The sequence below is a fragment of the Bombina bombina genome, chromosome 1 (genome assembly GCF_027579735.1).
Source record: "Bombina bombina isolate aBomBom1 chromosome 1, aBomBom1.pri, whole genome shotgun sequence".
NCBI classification, from domain to species: Eukaryota; Metazoa; Chordata; class Amphibia; order Anura; family Bombinatoridae; genus Bombina; species Bombina bombina.
The window spans coordinates 1,010,427,058-1,010,448,688 of NC_069499.1; the positions used below are offsets into that span (position 1 = coordinate 1,010,427,058).

Sequence of the window (21,631 nt, forward strand, 5' to 3'; positions counted from 1 at the left end):
ACATTTTTTATTTAAAGTATTAACAGTGCAGCCTTCAAAATCAAAATTAAACTTTCATTATTTAGATAGAGCAGCATTTGTAAAGAGACTTTCCAGTCTACTTCCATTATCAAAATGTGCAGTCTTTTTATATGAACACTTTCTGAGGCACCAGCTACTACGGAGTTCACAGGGTATACATATAAATCTGTGATTAGCTGATGGCTGTCACATGATACAGGGAGCCAAGAAATGGGTGGGGGATAAAAGGAAAAACAATGTTATGCCAATCTGAGTAAATGCTATTGCATTGTCTTTTTATTATGCATTTGCTAATCCTGTAATTCTACTGTATTTAAATGGGCCTTTAAGTAATTCTCTAAAAGCTATTTGGAGTCAGGTGTTTAAAGAGATGGGCTTAAAGTGATGGTAAATCCTAGAGTTTGTGAAACGCTAAGATTTACCATCGTAACAAATAAAGGGGACTTTCATTCATGACGTTTCCACCTCTTAGCCAATAGCCGTGCAGGAAATCCAGCTTGGCGCCATGTTTTGCGGCGCCAAGCTGAATTTCCAGCACGGCTATTGGCTAAGAGGTGGAAATGTCACCTCTCAGCCAAATAGCATTCTGCCGTGGGCTGCAGCAGCTCAGCGCAGCGAACGCTGCTAACAAATAAAGGGGCTTTCAGAATGAAGTATTTTATACTTCATGAATTAAAGTCCCCTTCATTTGTTACGATGGTAAATCCTAGCGTATCACAAACGCTAGGATTTACCATCACTTTAAAGAGATGGGCTTGGAAGTGTGGGTTTCACAGATATCCTGCCTTTAACTAAAGACACACAAAGCCTGGTTACTGACAAATCTGTTCTTCAATCCCAACAACTTTCACAGGACCTTAGAAGATGCATTATAGAGACGCACAAAGCTGGAAAATCAATCCAAGATGAGACAAATTGTCTACTAAAGATTAAATTCAGGACTGTAGCCACTCTCCCTAGGAGTGGTTGTCCTGAAAAAGATCACTCCAAGTGCACAACAGGCAATCCTGAAAGAGATGAGAAAGCCTCAGGCCTTTCAATCACTGAGGGAACAATACATTTTAAAGTGTATTAAGACATTTTACAGGAGAATGTCAGGACAGCAGTCCATGACCTAAAGCTTAAAGGGACATTAAAACCCTGGGTACAACTACAGTAGGATGGTTACTACTACTCATCATGCTATTGTTTTCCATCCTATACCTGCAGCTCTCTTTAAAAGCCATTCTCTTATTTTATACTCATTACAGAATCCAAATGGTTAAACTCAGCATTTTATAATGGGCGCCGCCATCTTGTAGCTTATGTATTGTTGCATCCTGTTTAGGAGCAGTGCACTTCCACAGATTTGCTTTTTATCAGCTGTACCTTTTCACTTCAGTTTAGCTCACATAATAGGGACAGAATTGTTAGATTATTGCATTTTTTTGCACAGTTAAAAAGATAAACAAATATTAGCTCCAAGATGGTTGCGCCCAGTGTGAAGATGCAGAGACTTAATAACTAACACTTGTAAGGGGTGAGCATAAGAGAATGACTGGTGACAGGAACAGGAGGAAAAACAATTGTATGGTGATTAGTAACCATATTTATGTCATGATTTCGATAGAGCAAACAATTTAAAAAAAACAAAAAAACAACGTCTATTATAAAATTTGCTTTATTCTCTAGGTATGCTTTGTTTAGGGAGCAACATTACTACTGGGAGCTAGATGAACACATTAGGTGAGCTAATGACAAGAAACATTTATGTGCAGCCATCAATCAGCAGATAGTGCCCAGTAATGCATTGCTGCTCCTAAGCCTACTTAGGATATCAAAAGAAACCTAAGGATAGATATATATATTTAAAATTGCATTCTCTGTGGCACTAAACCCTGCAACAGGAGGAAATATGCCAACACATCTGTAATCAGACCGCATATCAAAAGCCAGCACTCCTAAAGATCATGCACCTGCAAATCCAGGAATGTAATATATGTAATTCAGTGCAAAAAGTGCCCTCATATGAAAAATACAGGTGCAACAGCCACTGCATTCACCACCCAGATACACGAAGCACAGGGGGTAAACACTTCTCACAACCTGCACACTCTAAAGGATCTAAAAGTATTCATTTGAAAGGGAAATTTTAAAAATATCATTGACCAAAGGAGATGGGAATTATAATATATCAAACCTTTCAACTCATGACTTTCTGGTTTGAATCAAGACTCTGACACACCATGAGGTAGTGTATAAAATATCCTAACCATCTACTTCAATCCCTGCCTACTACATCTGAAGGTAACAGCTTATATTGATAGGAACTGGCTATGTGTTAATCAAATTACCTGGAAACAGCCTTATTAATAATAATAATAATAATAATAATAACAACAAGATATAAGCCTCTCCTTTTCAGACAGCTTTTATCTACATTTGGAGAAGAAAGAGACCTGTGAGGTCTTGAAAACGTATAAAATAAAAAAAAAAATAATAATAAAAAAAATTAAAAATCTATCTAATAAGGGACCACTATAGCAGCAACCCCTTTTTCAGCTATGTTGAACATGAAAGTTTTATTTTTAATTTAGTGTTGAAGAAAACTCAGAAAGTACTGAAACTAGAATTGTAGGGAGAAATAGTCCAAAATGTATCCTCACCGTCTTATAAGGCAGGAAATATTTGGTTGAGGTTGTTGCTGCTAAAGTAGAATCTACAAGTTAATAAATTAAACTGTTGACTTATTTTTTTTCAGCCTGCACCATCAATGATCACTCAATGACTTCAATTAAAAAACAACCGTTTGTGTGTTATTAGTTTAGTGAGTTATATGAAGATAAGTCACATTTTATGTAATCAATGCAGAAATCCAGGCAATACTAAAGTTCAGGTTTCACAAACTATTTCTTGCAGCAACTGTAGGCACAGCAATAAATCAGTGGAGAGAACTACAAAAAAGGTTACAAGACAGAACAAAAAGGGATACCACTTATACACACCCACTAGCCCTACAACTAACACAAAATAAATACATAGATAGAACACACTACCTTATTCACCATAATCATAGGGCGCAGTAGATAGAAAGCAAACAGTACACAATTACAAACACCTAAACATCTGCAGTATCACTGGGTAAGAACAAGTGAGATAACGGTAACCCACAGACTAGAGAAGTCCCAAGTGTACAGCAGTGCTAAGGTACACACAGAGGTTCCTTCAATAACCAGAAACTGGCTGTGGCAGTTAGAGTTGAGCTCCTACATAGTTGCCAACATTTGAAAAAAAAATTCCAGGGACACTTTTCAGATATCAATTACCTGCATGAAATTTTTTACCACACCCCCTGTGCTTAAGTTCTGCCCACTTTGCCAAACCCACATTATTAGCATAATTTAGCTCCGCCTATTTATTATGGTAGAAAAAAAGATCTATAAAGAACCAATTTAATGACACTATATCACACAGTGACACTATATCAGACATAGACAATATAGCAAACACAATGACACTATCACACAGGGACACTTTATCAGACAGACACTATATCACACAATCACACTATAGGTTTACCCCTTGTGATATGGGCTAGGAGACAGATGTCAGCCCTTAGGATAATGCTGCCTGACATAATTTTCCTGAACACTACAGTGAAAATCTTATTGCTGTAACTTTCCAAAAAAAAAAAAAAAGGTCCAAGCACGTGATCTCCTCCATGTTGGAATTATGTTCAAAAGATCAGTTTGGCTTGTACCCTCAGTATTCCATATGAATAGTAAACAATCTATGTCTATAAGTCTATTTTTAAAGAGATAATTATCTGAAAAAATGTATAGTGCTTTAAGGAAGGTCAAATAGATATTGGCATAAGAGGGGCACCTACTGTCATACCAAATTTTTGCATAAACTATTCCCCACCAAAAATAAATATGTTTTGGATGAGCCAGTACTTAGACACTTCTAAAATGAATGATATAATATACTCCATAATGGTTGTGCATCTCACATTTCGAATAAGGCAGAGGCTCTGAACATGTGGGTTGTAGTAGTAGAATGCGGGTATACTGGTTGTTAGTCTTTTAATACACTGTTTATAGCTGGTTAAAGAGATGTGCAGAATCTCTAATGTACCTTTTGGTGGGTTAAAGGGACAGTCTAGTCAAAATTAAACTTTCATGATTCTGATAGGGCATGGAATTTTAAACAACTTTCCAATTTACGTCTATGATCTAATTTGCTCAATTCTTTAGATATCCTTTGTTGAAGAAATAGCAATGCACATGTGTGAGCCAATCACACAAGGCCTCTAGGTGCAGCAACCAATCAGCAGCTACTGAGCATATCTAGATATGCTTTTCAGCAAGTGATATCAAGAGAATGAAACAAATTAGATAATAGAAGTAAATTAGAAAGTTGTTTAAAATGACATGCTCTTTCTAAATCATGAAAGAAAAAAATTGGCTTTCATGTCCCTTTAAACACATACCATTATATCAGACACAGGGACACTATACCACACAGTGACACTATATCAGACACAGTGATAGTGAAACTATATCACACAATATTACAACAGTGACACTATGTCACACTATAACAAGAGTGACACTGCCATGACCTCCCACAGGTGTGTACCAACCTCAGTCAGACCACGACTACCTGCAGGTGAACCTGAGCGCCACAATGAGGGCACAGCTGAGCGCCAGGGCCCCGCACAGCAGCTCCAGCCTCCGGCCCATCAAGCAGAGCAGCCGCTGCATGTGAAGCTGGCCCAGCCTGTGAATTACCGCTAGCAGAGCATAGTAGGCTGCTTTTAGACCTCCATTCCCACCTCACACCCCGCCCGTGGTCGCTTACACCACAAACCGGGCACAGCCACATCTTCCCGAGCTACTTCTTAGCCAATGGAGATCATCATGAGTGGATCGCTTTTTCATTTCTGGTTAAAAAACCAAGATCGCGCCTTTTTCCTGTTGTTCTACACATGCGCTCTCGAGTGACATTCTACCGCATTCCCCTTTCAAACACTCCTTTTCAACCAATCACGCTGTCGGCCTCTGTTTACATCACAAGCCCTGACCACTGTCTTGAGTTAGTTAGTTCCGGACCAGAACAGGCTGCCTGCTTCCCAGGGAATTGCCAGGACAGTCCGGGACATTTAAATGGCCGGGGCTGGGTCCCAAATTCCGGGACTGTCCCGGCAAAAACGGGACAGTTGGCAACTATGCTCCTACCTTGCACCAAACATGCAGAAACTACACTGAGTTAAAGGAATAAAAGTGTAAAAAGAAAATGCTCCAATACTTTAGAATATGTTGCTATTGCACCGTTGCTTGTATATAAAATGTCTGTTTAGCCCCTGCAAAAAGATTAAACCCATAGTTAAAGTCAAATCCAGAGCAGCAATATACTACTAGTAGTTAGTTGACCCAATGACAACAAATAAAATGTGTTTAATTACCAATCATCAGCTAGCTCACAGTAGCGTATGATATGTACATATAGTTTTCACCAAAGGATACCAAAATAATGAAGTCAATTTAATAATAGAGTTGAATTTAAAAACAGTCTTAAAATCTGAATCATTCAAGTTTAATTTTGACTTTCCAATCCCTTTAAGCAGAAATGAGCTATTTCTACCTGCCCCTGTAGCCAGCAGTAATATAATTCCTCTCACAAACCATCTATATTAGAAGCCCCCACTATCATTGGGTTTAATAAAATTAAAAGATACAGGGGCTTCTAAGGATATCATGAAATCAGAACACAGAAAAATCATCTCAATGTGAATCAGTAATTTTCCCCTCTACTTAGTAAATTGTCTTCATCTTTTATACTTGCAACTTTCAAGAAGAAATTGCAATTAATATGGAATTGGAAGGAAATTATTTAAACAAAGTATTTGAACACTGCCGAAAAAGAGCAATCACTTCATTAAATTACCTGTCTTCTCGGTTTCGATCTAAGGAGTAGAACTGCTTCCGTAACCACCTAAAACAGGTCAGAAAGAAAAGTGACAAATGACATAAAACACAAAGAAAAAAAAGGTAGTTTCTAAACCCTTCTAGTACACTAAACATTTTGGACTCACTATTTGCTAAACTTTAATTACACATTTATATTTTTTTGGGGGGTTTAATAACATTTATAGTCTTTATCCAGGCTCTTGTTAAATAAATAAAAAAATAGGAGCATATAGTTGTATTTATTATTTTATTTAGGGCAAGTAGAGCGGTATTTACCACTCCCGAGCTAACTCCGCTGGAAGTAAGCTTTTTGTGAGCGTATTAGAAGTTGAAAAGTAAAACGTTTTAGCTTGCGCGAACCAGAAACACGTAAAAAGCTAAACTTTGAATATTGTGCACGCGTGGTAACGTATTTCCCCCCCATAGAAGTCAATGGAGCAAAAAAACTGGGGGGGGAACAAACAAACATCCTACTCGCATGCAAACCTGAGCGCATATATTCAAGTGCGCTAACCCGACATGAAAATATGAATATTTTACATTCCAATGTTCTTCACATAGCAGAAAATGTGATCTCTCTCTTAACTTCAATTGCGCTCAAGTGACCGCGTTTACTTTCAAATTGTAATACCAGTGCTACATCTGATGCGCACAGTCAGCCTGATATCACTCGTGCATAACTCGTAATCTGGCTCTTAGTGTTTTCCTTATTTGATTAGTTTGTATTACACAGTTATAAAAAAAGACATAAGAACCAACTTAAGTTAACATAAAACATATTTTTATATAACATGGAAGTCGTGGTGCTGAGTTTAAGACCTCTTCCCACCACTAACACTTGTGCTGAGGGTCTGACCATACAAATATATAAACCTGTTTGAAGTGTCAGACAATAGTCCCACCTGCCTTCCTTAGTGTCTCGGACACATACACACACAGCATAGAGGAGGGGTTTGTCCTCATGCAAAGCTTTCTACCTTCCAGGAAGCTCATTCTCACCACTGTACAATACATATTGGGAATAAGTCAAGAACTGCAGAATGCCAATACCGAGTAACTACAAATTCCAGAATGCTATAGAACTCCCAGAATACTCTGCTTCTTCCTCTAAAATGGAGCTACATTCAGGGGGATTAAAATAGAATAATGGACATTCAACTGTCTTTTTTTTTTGCGATTTGTACTCCAGGTGGAGAAGGAAATGCCCCCCCTTGTGGAAGCCCATACGTTTTCCCATTATTTCCCCTCAATATCGTCATGGGAACTTCAATTTTTTTATTATTTATTTTTTAAATCACTGATACTCCATAAATTCTATATCGGTATCAAAAAACACCCTAAACCAAATGAGGCAGAATTAGTTTATTTTTAACTTTAAACCAAGAAAACTAAGCATTTGTGAAAATTATTATTTTGCAGCAGACAAAGACAATGGGTTTTAAAGTCAAGAAAAGGTCTATTATCTACACTATTGATTTTAAAGATCAAGGTCCTACCCCTCTTTCTTTATGAGCCACCAGTTACCCAGGAAACACACCTTTTGGCCATCGCACTTTTACTAAGCCCTGCAGTACAGTCATGGGTTCTCACACACTAGTTCAGAATCACTGGCCAGGACTGATGTTTAAATGAATCATAAATCATCACTATTAGACTGGACCTTTATGCACATAAGTACATAGTGCCCTTGGTAGATCTGTTACCTCTCTATTTGCAGGGGGGTGGGAGCCTGAAGGGTGTCCTGGAGCAACCAATTTAACCCTTTAATCCACATGTTCACTTCCTCCTCTGACGTTGCTATAGAAAAAAACAAAAACAAAGGGAGAAATAAAGTAAAAAAACAACAACACTTGAAGTAGCAGCAGGGAATTTTTTTCTTACATATTTTCTGCTCTAGCATAGAATTTAAAATTATGCAAAGCTTTATTAAGAGAAAAAAAAGGGACACTTTCACTAAAGTATTTTGTCATTTAAAATTGTGAGTTTTCTCCCGGCTAAACCACTACTGGTACGAGATCATACACGAGGTTGAAATAATTTTCCAGGTCTCGATCCCCCCAGACCCCTTGATTTGGCTACTAAATAAGTCCACTAAATTGCCCTGCAGATCCCTGCTCCCTCTATTTCGCATTTTCACAAACAGTGCAAAACTGTTAATAGCTAGAATATGGAAGACTAAAGATATCCCCACATTGAACAACTGGCGTGATAAAGTCTCCGAGCTATTAGAGCTTGAGGAATACTCCGCCTATAAGAGAGGTACTACCGACAATTTTATTGCACTACACACTATTTGGGATGATTATAAAAGAAATGTAAATTATTCTCCACAAGGATAGTCTTGTCTCTTGGTACCTAGATAGACATTTAAAAGATAAGACAGCGACACTGTACATCATTCTACCCCATATTAGGCTGGCTACTCCGAGACTGGACACCCTCTTAATTTTATTGTTACTCATTTTTATCTCATTTTCATTTATTTCATATTAGTTTATTTTATTTTGTTGGAAATTCTTTAATACAATTTGTTTAATTATTCCTCCCTTTTTTTTTAACTTTATGAACTGGTTATCTGGTTCAGCCAAAGACCCTTTTGTTTACTCAAAATGGAGAGATATGGACTTTAAAGGATGTAGGACCGTACAAGTCTTGTGACTTACTTAATGTATGGATATGTTTTGAACTATTGTGCTGTACTCCGTTCTCTTACTAATAAAAAGAATTCAACTAAAATTGTGAGTTTTCCCCATTATCAGAATTGGAAATACAAACTGCAGATCTCACAAGAATAAAGCTTCTACATAGCTCCCTCTAATTAGCCCCAACAGAGGTGATCAGATAAGGAACTGCAAAACAATGAATGTTTTGCTAACAAAATGACCGCGCATGCATTTTCTACTCCACTAACAATGCTCCTTCAATTAAAGCAAGAGGTGGTAGTGGAGTAGTCTGGCTCCTGAAAAATTATTGCAACAAACAAGGGTATAATCCTTTCTGATACAGTAATCTTTTTCAAGATAATAAAAAGTCTTGTACAATCTAAGGTAATTTATATCCCTTTAATGGAATTTAGTTAGGAGGAGGTTCTGGATTACCGAGCAGTTGATGGACCCACAGATTATAGACACCATACAAGCTCCATACAGACTTGCACTAAAGGGACAGTCAACCCAAAAATTACTGTAACTTAGATTAGTTAAATAACTATCTTTATAGTAAACTGTAGCCAAAGTTTCATCTGAATAAACTTTTGCAGAAAATAAACTTACTAGATCTCATCTGGCAGTTTGGAAATGGCCGTCTAACCCCTCCTTCTCTGACGTCTCCCTAAAGCTTGCACTAGTACAGGATCCTTTTCTCTAGTCTCGTCCCTGCGCGCTCCTGGAATTTCAGCTCTCTAGCAGCTGTTCATACCCGGCACTCACTGCCTCTCATCCACGCTGTGCGTTACAGAGAATGAGAGGCAGTGAGTGCCGTAGTAGTTCACATTTGTAGTCCTTCAGATTGACTGAACTTGTCAGTATAACCCACTTCTAAGTAATGTATTCAGACTCTTATTTTAAATACATTTTTTACAGGCTCATATTTTTATTTTGCCTTTATAATTCACTTTCTGGTCCTACAGCTGGTCAACTGAACTAAATTTAAATCATTTATTCCATCCCAAATCAGATCCCAAAGAGATGTGCTCGGATACCTGCCGTCTGCTGGCCCTATCCTGTTAAATCATATATGTATATAAATTCCCATACACACAGCGCTCCAGACATTAGGTCTTCTTCGTGGGATATTGATTCCCTGCTGGTGAGAAGATTGATGTGGGGTAAGCGAGTTTCATTTTAACAAGGTTTACGTGGCAGTCTGGCTGGAGTGAGATGTACCGGCTTACGGATTCCCCCGCTAGTCTATTGGCACTCACTGCCTCTCATTCTCTGTAACGCACAGCATGGATGAGAGGCAATGAGTGCCGGGTATGAACAGCTGCTAGAGAGCTGAAATTGCAGGAGCGCGCAGGGACGAGACTAGAGAAAAGGATCCTGTACTAGTGCAAGCTTTAGGGAGACGTCAGAGAAGGAGGGGTCTGGCGGCCATTTCCAAACTGCTAGATGAGATCTAGTAAGTTTATTTTCTGCAAAAGTTTATTTAGATGAAACTTTGGCTACAGTTTACTGTAAAGATAGTTATTTAACTAATCTAAATAAGTTACAGTAATTTTTGGGTTGACTGTCCCTTAAGCTCTGCTCCTTGCTAGACATTGAACTTGTAGTTGCCTTGGTGGGATTAAGGACTCTCATTGGTTTAAAACTGAAAAAATATAATTTATGCTTATCTGATAAATTAATTTATTTCATTGTGGTGAGAATCCACAAGCCATTAATCCTTGGAATTTCCCTCCTGGCCACTAGGGGGAGGCAAAGATTAACAAAACTTCAAGAGCCCTTAGGAAACCCTCCCATCTCACTGGTAAGTCAGTATGACATATAGGCAAGCAAAGAAGAAAAGGTAGGAAAGGACAAGAGCACGAAAAAGAGTAGGGGAAAAAAAAAGGGGGGAGAAGAAGATGCACACATATTGAAGCAATATATAAATTAAAATCACAAAATGGGCGGATCTAGTGGACTCTCACCACCAAAAAAGAAATAAATTTTTTAGGAAAGCATAAATTATATTTTCTTTCATTAAGTTAGTGAAAGTTCACAAGCCATTACTATATATATATATATATATATATATATATATATATATATATATATATATATATATATATATATATATATATATATATATATATATATATATATATATATATATATATATATATATATATAAACAAAAAGGGTACAGGACAAATGGCTACTATAAATGTGTCTTTTCCCATGGAAAATATTATCAGAATTTAGAAAACATTAATGTTATGTTAGATTATAATTTTAATGTGGTGCAGACCCTATAAAAAATTATTCTGCAACAAACTACAAGAGAAGAACAAGGACCATCAAAAATTTCCTAGGGCCCTGTATAGATAGGGTATCAAGCACTCTTTTTTGAGCTATTTTTATAAAAAAAGAGTGCTTGATTCCCTATCTGTACAGGGCCTTAGGAAATTTTTGATGGTCCTTGTTCTCTTGTAGTTTGTTGAAGAATATATATATATATATATATATATATATATATATATATATATATATATATATATACATACACACACACATATACATACACACACATACCCCCCTCCCCCAAAGAAGAACCAGAACCCATAACCGTAAAGCAGATAAGCTAGGCAACACCGGCATGGACCCAAGTAGCTGCATTGCAAATTTAATTTTAAAAAGTCCAGGAAAAAGCAACTGACCTAGTAGAATGGGCAGCAAGATGTTTAGGAGGAGGCTAACTCGCGTCCAAAAAATAAAAAGAAGAAGGATTATGAATCAAAAGCTTCAAAATCAGGAAGACAACACAACTGCTGTTAACATCTGACCTTCTAAAACTAGAAAAAAAAACAAAAGGATTGTCTAAAATCCTAGTAGCCAGCAAATAGAATTTCAAAGCCCTAACATCCAAAATATGAAGACGCCTCTCCTTAGAATCTTTTGAATTATGACAAAAAGTAAAAAATAAACATGACAAAATTGGTCTAAAGACACCACTTAAAGCAAGAACCAGAACCCATAACCTTAAAGCAAGAAATCAAACTAGCTCTCAACTACATACTTAACTAATAAGCAACCACACTACTGGACTTACCATCTGCAGGAAAAAAATGCTTCTATTAGATTAGCCAATCCAGTGCTATACACGTGACAGCAGAGGATCAGAGTATGTGGAGTATAACAATGAGGTGGAAGCTAGGGACCAGTCCCTGTGACACCTGTGGCAGGCCTGTGACCAACTCCCACTGGGTGTAGTTGTGCCAATACTACATAAACTTCCTCTGTCTAAATAGTAGTTCTCTGAGGGGAAAATGGACCTCAAATTGGTCTAAGAACCCCTCAAACAAAAACACTTGGAGCACCTCCATTCTTCACCTTCCTTTGCAAAGATAAGACTGGTTTACCAGAGAGGTTGGGGGGGTTAAGGTATCTTGAAGTTTTGGGAATCTTTGAATCCTCCTAGTGGCCAGGAGTGGAATTACCAGCGGTAATGGCTCGCAGACATTCACCAACTTTATGAAAGAAAAGAGCGGAGATAATCACACAGGCAAGGAACAGTAACTCTTCAGCTCTGAGTTAAGAGTTTTAAAATGGAAACACTAAATACATTTTGTAAGTATATTACTGAAGAAATTTCTCACCCCCTTTTATTCCCGTGTGCCGCCATGTTAATATCTAGGTTTCACTGAATTTTAGTGCTAATGTGTTCGCACATGTGCAGCAACTCTCCTTCTTATAACTGCAGTGAAATATAGGTTAAAAATGGAGGCAGTGGCCATGATGGATGGTTTTGTTAGTGGCTGTGAGGACTAGCTGTGTAATCCACTGAACACTGCTAGTCTATTTAACCATCTGCACTTCTAATTTCTGTCTCGTGCACAGATTGAGACATTCATGCCGTTGCTCACAAAACGGTCCCCACTTATGGGAATATACAGTATATGGCTGCTTCAGAAGGAAAGGAGTGGGGTAAGCACTGATGTTAAGGACGACCAGACTGATAAGCCTAAAGCTGTATTTTAAAGGTCTGGTATTTGTTGTAAGGTGCAAATTAAGACCCGTGTGTGTGTACACTTCTATACAGACTACCTCATGCTTTTCTGGGTATAGTCATCTCCCAAATCATATTTCGTCCGTATGTTTAACTGTACCTCTTTAATTGTAACTAATATGACGATAGACTGATCTGATCTATTTATTGTGTTGCTTCATACTCATTTCAGTTTCCAAACGAGTTTTGCTTTAGCTTATACTGATCATATTCTTACGGATTTTTTGATATAGCACTATATCATCTGTGTACCCAACATATTTGAAGTATATGTGCAGTTCATTATGTATCAAAGATATTTGTTCTACAGTTTCTATTCTGAGGAAAACAGTATTTTCACAAGTTCCTTTAGCAATGCCAGCTTTGTTTATTGAAGTGGTTTATTTATTAATGGTCTGAATATAGTCTAGCTACTTATTAATATTTGAGGTGGTTTACTCACATCCCCAGAAACAGTAGTGCTTTTAATAAGAACACACTTTTTATAGAATTTCATTATTTACTAAGCCTACCCTACCATACTTATGCCCCAGAAGCATAGAGCTAGACTAGATCAGCATACTGGGAGGTTTAAAGCGACATCTCATTTTACTAATCCTTTTATACGATTGAAATTTGACCATATTTGAATATATACTATTTTAATTAGAACTTATTTAAGCTTGAACAAATTTTAAATAGGGAGCCAGTAGTTTTAAGAAGGAGGATTTTATTCAGTATAAAATCATACTTTATGTTGGAATCTGAGTGAGTGTCCTAACTTGTGCATACAGCCTACAAAGATGTATCTATAACTCTCCCATACCCTTGTGGTAGTTGGAACCTGCAGGTGACCCTCTTTATAATTTCCAATATTCTATCATATGGAGTCTGTGCAAAGCATTTCATATGGGTTTAAAATGCAACCCTGGTTTGTTCCTTTTCCCCACTGTCTCTCCTTATAATCACTAAGAAGTAAAAATTGGTCCAAGAGTGGACACCTATTCAACATGAGACAATATTTTGTTTTGTTATGAAATAATAAAATGTTCATGTTTGATAGATACAGAGCATCAGAGGTTCATAAGGCATCTATCTTTATCATTAGAAGGCACAGAGATACACAGGTTACTAAGTTTGTCAAAAACCTCCATTGTCATAATATTGAAAAATTAGTTTCCATCACATTCACAAGATAAGATCTTAGTCCTAAGGTTTTTTTTCTTTAGAGCTACGTTTTTGTCCCGTTCCTTTCTTTGCTCTTTTTCCAGTATGCGGACGTGTATAATACTTTTTGGACAAGACATATGCTAGAATAAAAGTGCACACTCTGTAAAACATATCTAACACACTAATGTAATGTATATATAGGTTTTGAATATTTAGGTTTACTCTTATTGTTACTTTCTTTTTGCTGTATTGTTTACGTAGTAGTGTTTAATGTCCCTTTAATGTTCAGAGGAGTAATCACCCTACAAAGGAAAAGGTGACAAAGCGCCAGTAAGTCCTCCTGAGGCCTGGCCTCAAGCAAAGTATGGAAAGAGAAGAACAGGCAGGGTCTCTGTGCCTAGGCCAGCAATTATTTTTTTAAATAAGCCACTTATGTAGTCAGCTATAAAAAAAAACTGTCAAAAGGAAAGTAAACAACTTGTAATTACAACATTTTTCTGCAGTCATCTATGAATAGCAAACCAGCAAAGTCTGAACAAGATTAGAACAGATTAACACCTTGTTTGCTATGATTGTTTTCCAAAGATCAAACTCCACCCATCACATTCCTTTTTTGGAGGGGCCAAACAGACTGGAGACGACAAGGTTTGCCACTGTCATTGTGTTAACAAAATCTCCATTGTGTGACTTCAGGAGAAAAACTGCAAAGCAGGGACAAATATGTGACAATCTTAGACTTGTGAGGCCTGCCATGTGCTCTTTTAGAAACCCCCCCAATTTTCAGCATTTAAATTACAGAAAAAGGGGGCAAAATAAATAAAAGTATGTGTAACCATTATCAAGTGTTTTGTATTACAGTCCCAAAGTGTTACTGTTCTTTTAAAAGTATTTTGAGATAACCCTATGTCCGATGATAGGGGGTTCATACCTTGAAGGCTTAATGTTTTTAGTCTGAACTCTGTTCCATACAGAATAACAAAACAGTGAGCTGGTTCCAGGCGCACAGTGGGATCTTCTTGGTAACGGTCAAACTCCCGAGAGTTCTTGCCCGGCCGTATCTCCTTCACTTCTCGAATATCCACTGAGGGAGGGGAATGAAAACACCAAATTAGATAACAATGCATGGAACAATCTCACCATGATGACATTCATATTAAATATGTATATAGAAGTGGTACACTATATTTCAGATAAGATGATCAGGTTTATCATGTAGTGGAAATACACTGACACAATAGGCTACACAATTTGAAAAAGGGACATGAAGCCTAAAAATTATCTTTTTTATAAAACAGAGCAATACCATTAAAAAAAAAGTTTCCAATTTACTTCTATTATCAAATTAGCTTCATTCCCATGATATTCTGTGTTGAATAGATACCTAGGTAGACATCTAGAGCACTACATGGCAGGAAATAGCTCTGCCATCTAGTGCTCATGCAAATGGATATGCAAAACTGCTGCAATATAGTGATCCAGAAATGGGTCGGCTCCTATCCTTACGTTCCTGCTTTTCAACAAAAGATACCAAGAGAACAAAGAAAATGTGATAAAAAGTAAATTAGAAAGGTTTTTTTTTAAATTGCACGCTCCATCTGAACCATCCTTATTTTTATTTAGCTTGGAATCACTTTGTTCCTTTATTGTCTAGGGACAACACTGCATTTTTCTTTTTTTGAATCAGTCCCTTCCACCAGGGTTGATTCCCACAGAGGCGCATCACTGTATCATACACAGATACTTATGGAGGCCACACAAAACTACATACAGTGCCCGCCACTAATTTTGGTAAAGCCTGTGAAATTTTGTCTTTATTTTTTAACCTTTGGATCTTTTGTAAAAAACAAAACAAAAAAACAACAATTATACACAAAAATACTCTGCTTTCAAGGATAGCAAACAATTGCAAACACAACACAGTTTTATCCAAAAAAAAATAAATAAAAAAAAAACAATGATTATTATTATTGGTACTTCTTCTGAATTCATATGAGAAAATTTAATATTTGTAGTATATTCTCATTAATATGTCACACTATTTTAGTACACCTGGGTCACTAGAACAGAAAATTGTTTAACCATGACTTCCTGTTTCACAGGGGTATAAATATGAGGTAACACATAGGCCAAATTCACTTAGTCATGTATCACAATGGGTAACACTAAGGAATAGCTGTAATGTGTGGCACATTGTTGTTGAGCTTCATAAAATGGGAAGTGGCTGTAAGAAAATAGAAAAAGCATTGAAAATGCCAATTTCCACCATCAGAGCAATAATTCAGAAGTTCCACTAAACTGGAAATGTTATTAATCAACCTGGAAGAGGATGTGTTTCAGTTTTGTCTCAACGCACTGTGAAGAGGATGGTTTGAGTGGCAAAAATATCTCCAAGGATCACAGCTGGAGAATTGCAGAAGTTAGCTGCGTCTTGGGGTTAAGAAAGTCTCCAAAACAACAATCCGACGTCACCTTCATCACCACAAGTTGTTTGGAAGGTTTTAAAGAAAAAAGCCTCTACTCTCATCTAAAAACAAACTTAAGTGTCTTCAGTTTGCCAAACACTACTGGAACTTCAAATACAATTGGATTCTATGGTCAGATGAAAACCAAAAAGAGAGCTTTTTGGCAATAAACACTAGAGGTGGGTTTGGCGCACACAGAGAGGTAGCCATATGGAAGAGTACCTCATGCCCATGGTTAAAATATGGTGGCTCTTTAATATTTTGGGGGCGTTTTTCTGCCAGAGGACCTGGACATTTTGTTAGGATGCATGGCATCATGGACTCAAATGTCCACAGATATTAAATGAACACCTGACTGCTTTTGCCAGAAAGATTAAAAACGTACTGTGGTTGGATCTTCCAGCAGGACAATGATACAAAACATAAATTCAACACAAAAATGGTTTACTGACCACAAAATACTGCCATAGCAATACCAGTCCCCTGACTTTAATCCAAAAAACAAACAAAACAAAAAAAATCTGCGGGGTGAACTGAAGAGGATAGTTAACTGGCATCGATCTCGAAATGTGAAAAATCTGGAGAGATTCTGTATTGAGGAATAGTCTCAGATCCCTTGCCATGTACTCTCCAACCTCATCAGGCTTTATAGGAGAACAGCTGTTATCATGTGAAAGGGAGGTAGCACAAAGTATTGACTATGCGCCACACACATATGTAACAAAGTTTTTTTTTTGTTTTTTTTTGATAGACCTGGGTTAAGTTTGCAATTGTTTGATATCCATGAGAGCAGAGTATTTCTGCATATTTTTATAACAAAAGGTTAAAAGGCTAAACAATAGAGACAATTTTTCACAGCCTTCTATGATCATATTTTCCAATGGTGCCAATATTACTTGAGGGCACTGTACCTAGCTAACACAATGCTTATTTGAGGGTTGTTTATAGAGAGAGAAAAATAAATAAAATGTATATTTTATTATATATATATATATATATATATATATACTTGACAAATGTGTTTAAAAATTAGGAGCCAGACCATTTGAGATTTTATATATATATATATATATATATATATATATATATATATATATATATATATATATATATATATATATATATATATATATATATATATATATATACACACACATACACACACATTTTATATCTATATATACTAATAGTGGTTTCATTTATATACCAGCTCAATAATTTGTGGAGTTTAAAGATCAACCCTAGCCAAAAAAATTGTATTCTTTTAAAATTAGGGTTTTTAAAAAAATTAAAAAAAAACATAATTTATGCTTACCTGATAAATTCCTTTCTTCTGTTGTGTGATCAGTCCACGGGTCATCATTACTTCTGGGATATAACTCCTCCCCAACAGGAAATGCAAGAGGATTCACCCAGCAGAGCTGCATATAGCTCCTCCCCTCTACGTCAGTCCCAGTCATTCGACCAAGAATCAACGAGAAAGGAGTAACCAAGGGTGAAGTGGTGACTGGAGTATAATTTAAAAGATATTTACCTGCCTTAAAACAGGGCGGGCCGTGGACTGATCACACAACAGAAGAAAGGAATTTATCAGGTAAGCATAAATTATGTTTTCTTCTGTTATGTGTGATCAGTCCACGGGTCATCATTACTTCTGGGATACCAATACCAAAGCAAAAGTACACGGATGACGGGAGGGATAGGCAGGCTCATTATACAGAAGGAACCACTGCCTGAAGAACCTTTCTCCCAAAAATAGCCTCCGAAGAAGCAAAAGTGTCAAATTTGTAAAATTTGGAAAAAGTATGAAGCGAAGACCAAGTTGCAGCCTTGCAAATCTGTTCAACAGAGGCCTCATTCTTAAAGGCCCAAGTGGAAGCCACAGCTCTAGTGGAGTGAGCTGTAATTCTTTCAGGAGGCTGCTGTCCAGCAGTCTCATAGGCTAAACGTATTATGCTACGAAGCCAAAAAGAGAGAGAGGTAGCAGAAGCTTTTTGACCTCTCCTCTGTCCAGAGTAAACGACAAACAAGGAAGAAGTTTGGCGAAAATCTTTAGTTGCCTGCAAGTAGAACTTGAGGGCACGAACTACATCCAGATTGTGTAAAAGACGTTCCTTCTTTGAAGAAGGATTTGGACACAAGGATGGGACAACAATCTCTTGATTGATGTTCCTGTTAGTGACTACCTTAGGTAAGAACCCAGGTTTAGTACGCAGAACTACCTTGTCTGAGTGAAAAATCAGATAAGGGGAATCACAATGTAAGGCTGATAACTCAGAGACTCTTCGAGCCGAGGAAATAGCCATTAAAAACAGAACTTTCCAAGATAACATTTTTATATCAATGGAATGAAGGGGTTCAAACGGAACACCCTGTAAAACGTTAAGAACTAAGTTTAAACTCCATGGTGGAGCAACAGCTTTAAACACAGGCTTGATCCTAGCTAAAGCCTGACAAAAGGACTGGACGTCTGGATTTTCTGACAGACGTCTGTGTAACAAGATGGACAGAGCTGAAATCTGTCCCTTTAATGAACTAGCTGATAAACCCTTTTCTAAACCTTCTTGTAGAAAAGACAATATCCTAGCGATCCTAACCTTACTCCAGGAGTAACCTTTGGATTCGCACCAGTATAGGTATTTCCGCCACATTTTATGGTAAATCCTTCTGGTAACAGGCTTCCTAGCCTGAATCAGGGTATCAATAACCGACTCAGAAAAACCACGTTTTGATAAAATCAAGCGTTCAATTTCCAAGCAGTCAGCTTCAGAGAAGTTAGATTTTGATGTTTGAATGGACCCTGTATCAGAAGGTCCTGTCTTAGAGGTAGAGACCAAGGCGGACAGGATGACATGTCCACTAGATCTGCATACCAAGTCCTGCGTGGCCAAGCAGGTGCTATTAGAATTACTGATGCTCTCTCCTGTTTGATTTTGGCAATCAATCGAGGAAGCAGCGGGAAGGGTGGAAACACATAAGCCATCCTGAAGTTCCAAGGTGCTGTCAAAGCATCTATCAGAACTGCTCCCGGATCCCTGGATCTGGACCCGTAGCGAGGAAGTTTGGCGTTCTGGCGAGACGCCATGAGATCTATCTCTGGTTTGCCCCAACGTCGAAGTATTTGGGCAAAGACCTCCGGATGAAGTTCCCACTCCCCCGGATGAAGAGTCTGGCGACTCAAGAAATCCGCCTCCCAGTTCTCCACTCCCGGGATGTGGATTGCTGACAGGTGGCAAGAGTGAGACTCTGCCCAGCGAATTATCTTTGATACTTCCATCATTGCTAGGGAGCTTCTTGTCCCTCCCTGATGGTTGATGTAAGCTACAGTCGTGATGTTGTCCGACTGAAACCTGATGAACCCCCGAGTTATTAACTGGGGCCAAGCCAGAAGGGCATTGAGAACTGCTCTCAATTCCAGAATGTTTATTGGAAGGAGACTCTCCTCCTGATTCCATAGTCCCTGAGCCTTCAGAGAATTCCAGACAGCGCCCCAACCTAGTAGGCTGGCGTCTGTTGTTACAATTGTCCAGTCTGGCCTGCTGAATGGCATCCCCCTGGACAGGTGTGGCCGATAAAGCCACCATAGAAGAGAATTTCTGGTCTCTTGATTCAGATTCAGAGTAGGGGACAAATCTGAGTAATCCCCATTCCACTGACTTAGCATGCATAATTGCAGCGGTCTGAGGTGTAGGCGTGCAAAAGGTACTATGTCCATTGCCGCTACCATTAAGCCGATCACCTCCATGCATTGAGCTACTGACGGGTGTTGAATGGAATGAAGGACGCGGCATGCATTTTGAAGTTTTGTTAACCTGTCTTCTGTCAGGTAAATCTTCATTTCTACAGAATCTATAAGAGTCCCCAAGAATGGAACTCTTGTGAGAGGAAAGAGAGAACTCTTTTTTTCGTTCACTTTCCATCCATGCGACCTTAGAAATGCCAGAACTAACTCTGTATGAGACTTGGCAGTTTGAAAGCTTGAAGCTTGTATTAGAATGTCGTCTAGGTACGGAGCTACCGAAATCCCTCGCGGTCTTAGTACCGCTAGAAGGGCACCCAGAACCTTTGTGAAGATTCTTGGAGCCGTAGCCAATCCGAATGGAAGAGCTACAAACTGGTAGTGCCTGTCTAAGAAGGCAAACCTTAGATACCGGTGATGATCTTTGTGGATCGGTATGTGAAGGTAAGCATCCTTTAAATCCACTGTGGTCATGTACTGACCCTCTTGGATCATGGGTAAGATTGTCCGAATAGTTTCCATTTTGAACGATGGAACTCTTAGGAACTTGTTTAGAGTCTTTAAATCTAAGATTGGCCTGAAAGTTCCCTCTTTTTTGGGAACCACAAACAGGTTTGAGTAGAACCCTTGTCCTTGTTCCGACCACGGAACCGGATGGATCACTCCCATTGTTAACAGATCTTGTACGCAGCGTAGAAACGCTTCTTTCTTTATCTGGTTTGTTGACAACCTTGACAGATGAAATCTCCCTCTTGGGGGAGATAATTTGAAGTCTAGAAGGTATCCCTGAGATATGATCTCTAGTGCCCAGGGATCCTGAACATCTCTTGCCCAGGCCTGGGCGAAGAGAGAGAGTCTGCCCCCTACTAGATCCGGTCCCGGATCGGGGGCTCTCGGTTCATGCTGTCTTTGGGGCAGCAGCAGGTTTCCTGGCCTGCTTGCTTTTGTTCCAGGACTGGTTAGGCTTCCAGCCTTGCCTGTAACGAGCAACAGCTCCTTCCTGTCTTGGTGCAGTGGAGGTTGATGCTGCTCCTGTTTTGAAATTCCGAAAGGGACGAAAATTAGACTGTCTAGCCTTAGCTTTGGCCTTGTCTTGAGGTAGGGCGTGGCCCTTACCTCCCGTAATGTCAGCGATAATTTCTTTCAAACCGGGCCCGAATAAGGACTGCCCCTTGAAAGGTATATTAAGTAATTTGGACTTAGAAGTAACATCAGCTGACCAGGATTTTAGCCACAGTGCCCTGCGTGCCTGTATGGCGAATCCTGAGTTCTTAGCCGTAAGTTTGGTTAAATGTACTACGGCCTCCGAAATGAAAGAATTAGCTAGTTTAAGGACTCTAAGCCTGTCCGTAATGTCGTCTAGCGTAGAGGAACTAAGGTTCTCTTCAAGCGACTCAATCCAAAATGCTGCCGCAGCCGTAATCGGCGCGATACATGCAAGGGGTTGTAATATAAAACCTTGTTGAACAAACATTTTCTTAAGGTAACCCTCTAATTTTTTATCCATTGGATCTGAGAAAGCACAGCTATCCTCCACCGGGATAGTGGTACGCTTAGCTAAAGTAGAAACTGCTCCCTCCACCTTGGGGACCGTTTGCCAT

General features: G+C 38.4%; 1 protein-coding gene across 3 annotated transcripts in view; it reads right to left on the reverse strand.

The window, feature by feature from the left end:
- The window catches only part of PLCG1 (phospholipase C gamma 1), a 167,813-nt gene that overhangs the window by 93,595 nt on the left and 52,587 nt on the right, over nt 1–21,631 (reverse strand). For all 3 annotated transcript variants that reach the window (XM_053714432.1, XM_053714364.1, XM_053714504.1), the window contains 3 exons: nt 14,758–14,910; nt 7,676–7,769; nt 5,950–5,997 (listed from right to left, as the gene is read on the reverse strand). In XM_053714432.1, coding sequence (XP_053570407.1) covers nt 5,950–5,997; nt 7,676–7,769; nt 14,758–14,910 — 295 coding nt within the window. The remainder of the gene's footprint in view (nt 1–5,949; nt 5,998–7,675; nt 7,770–14,757; nt 14,911–21,631) is intronic.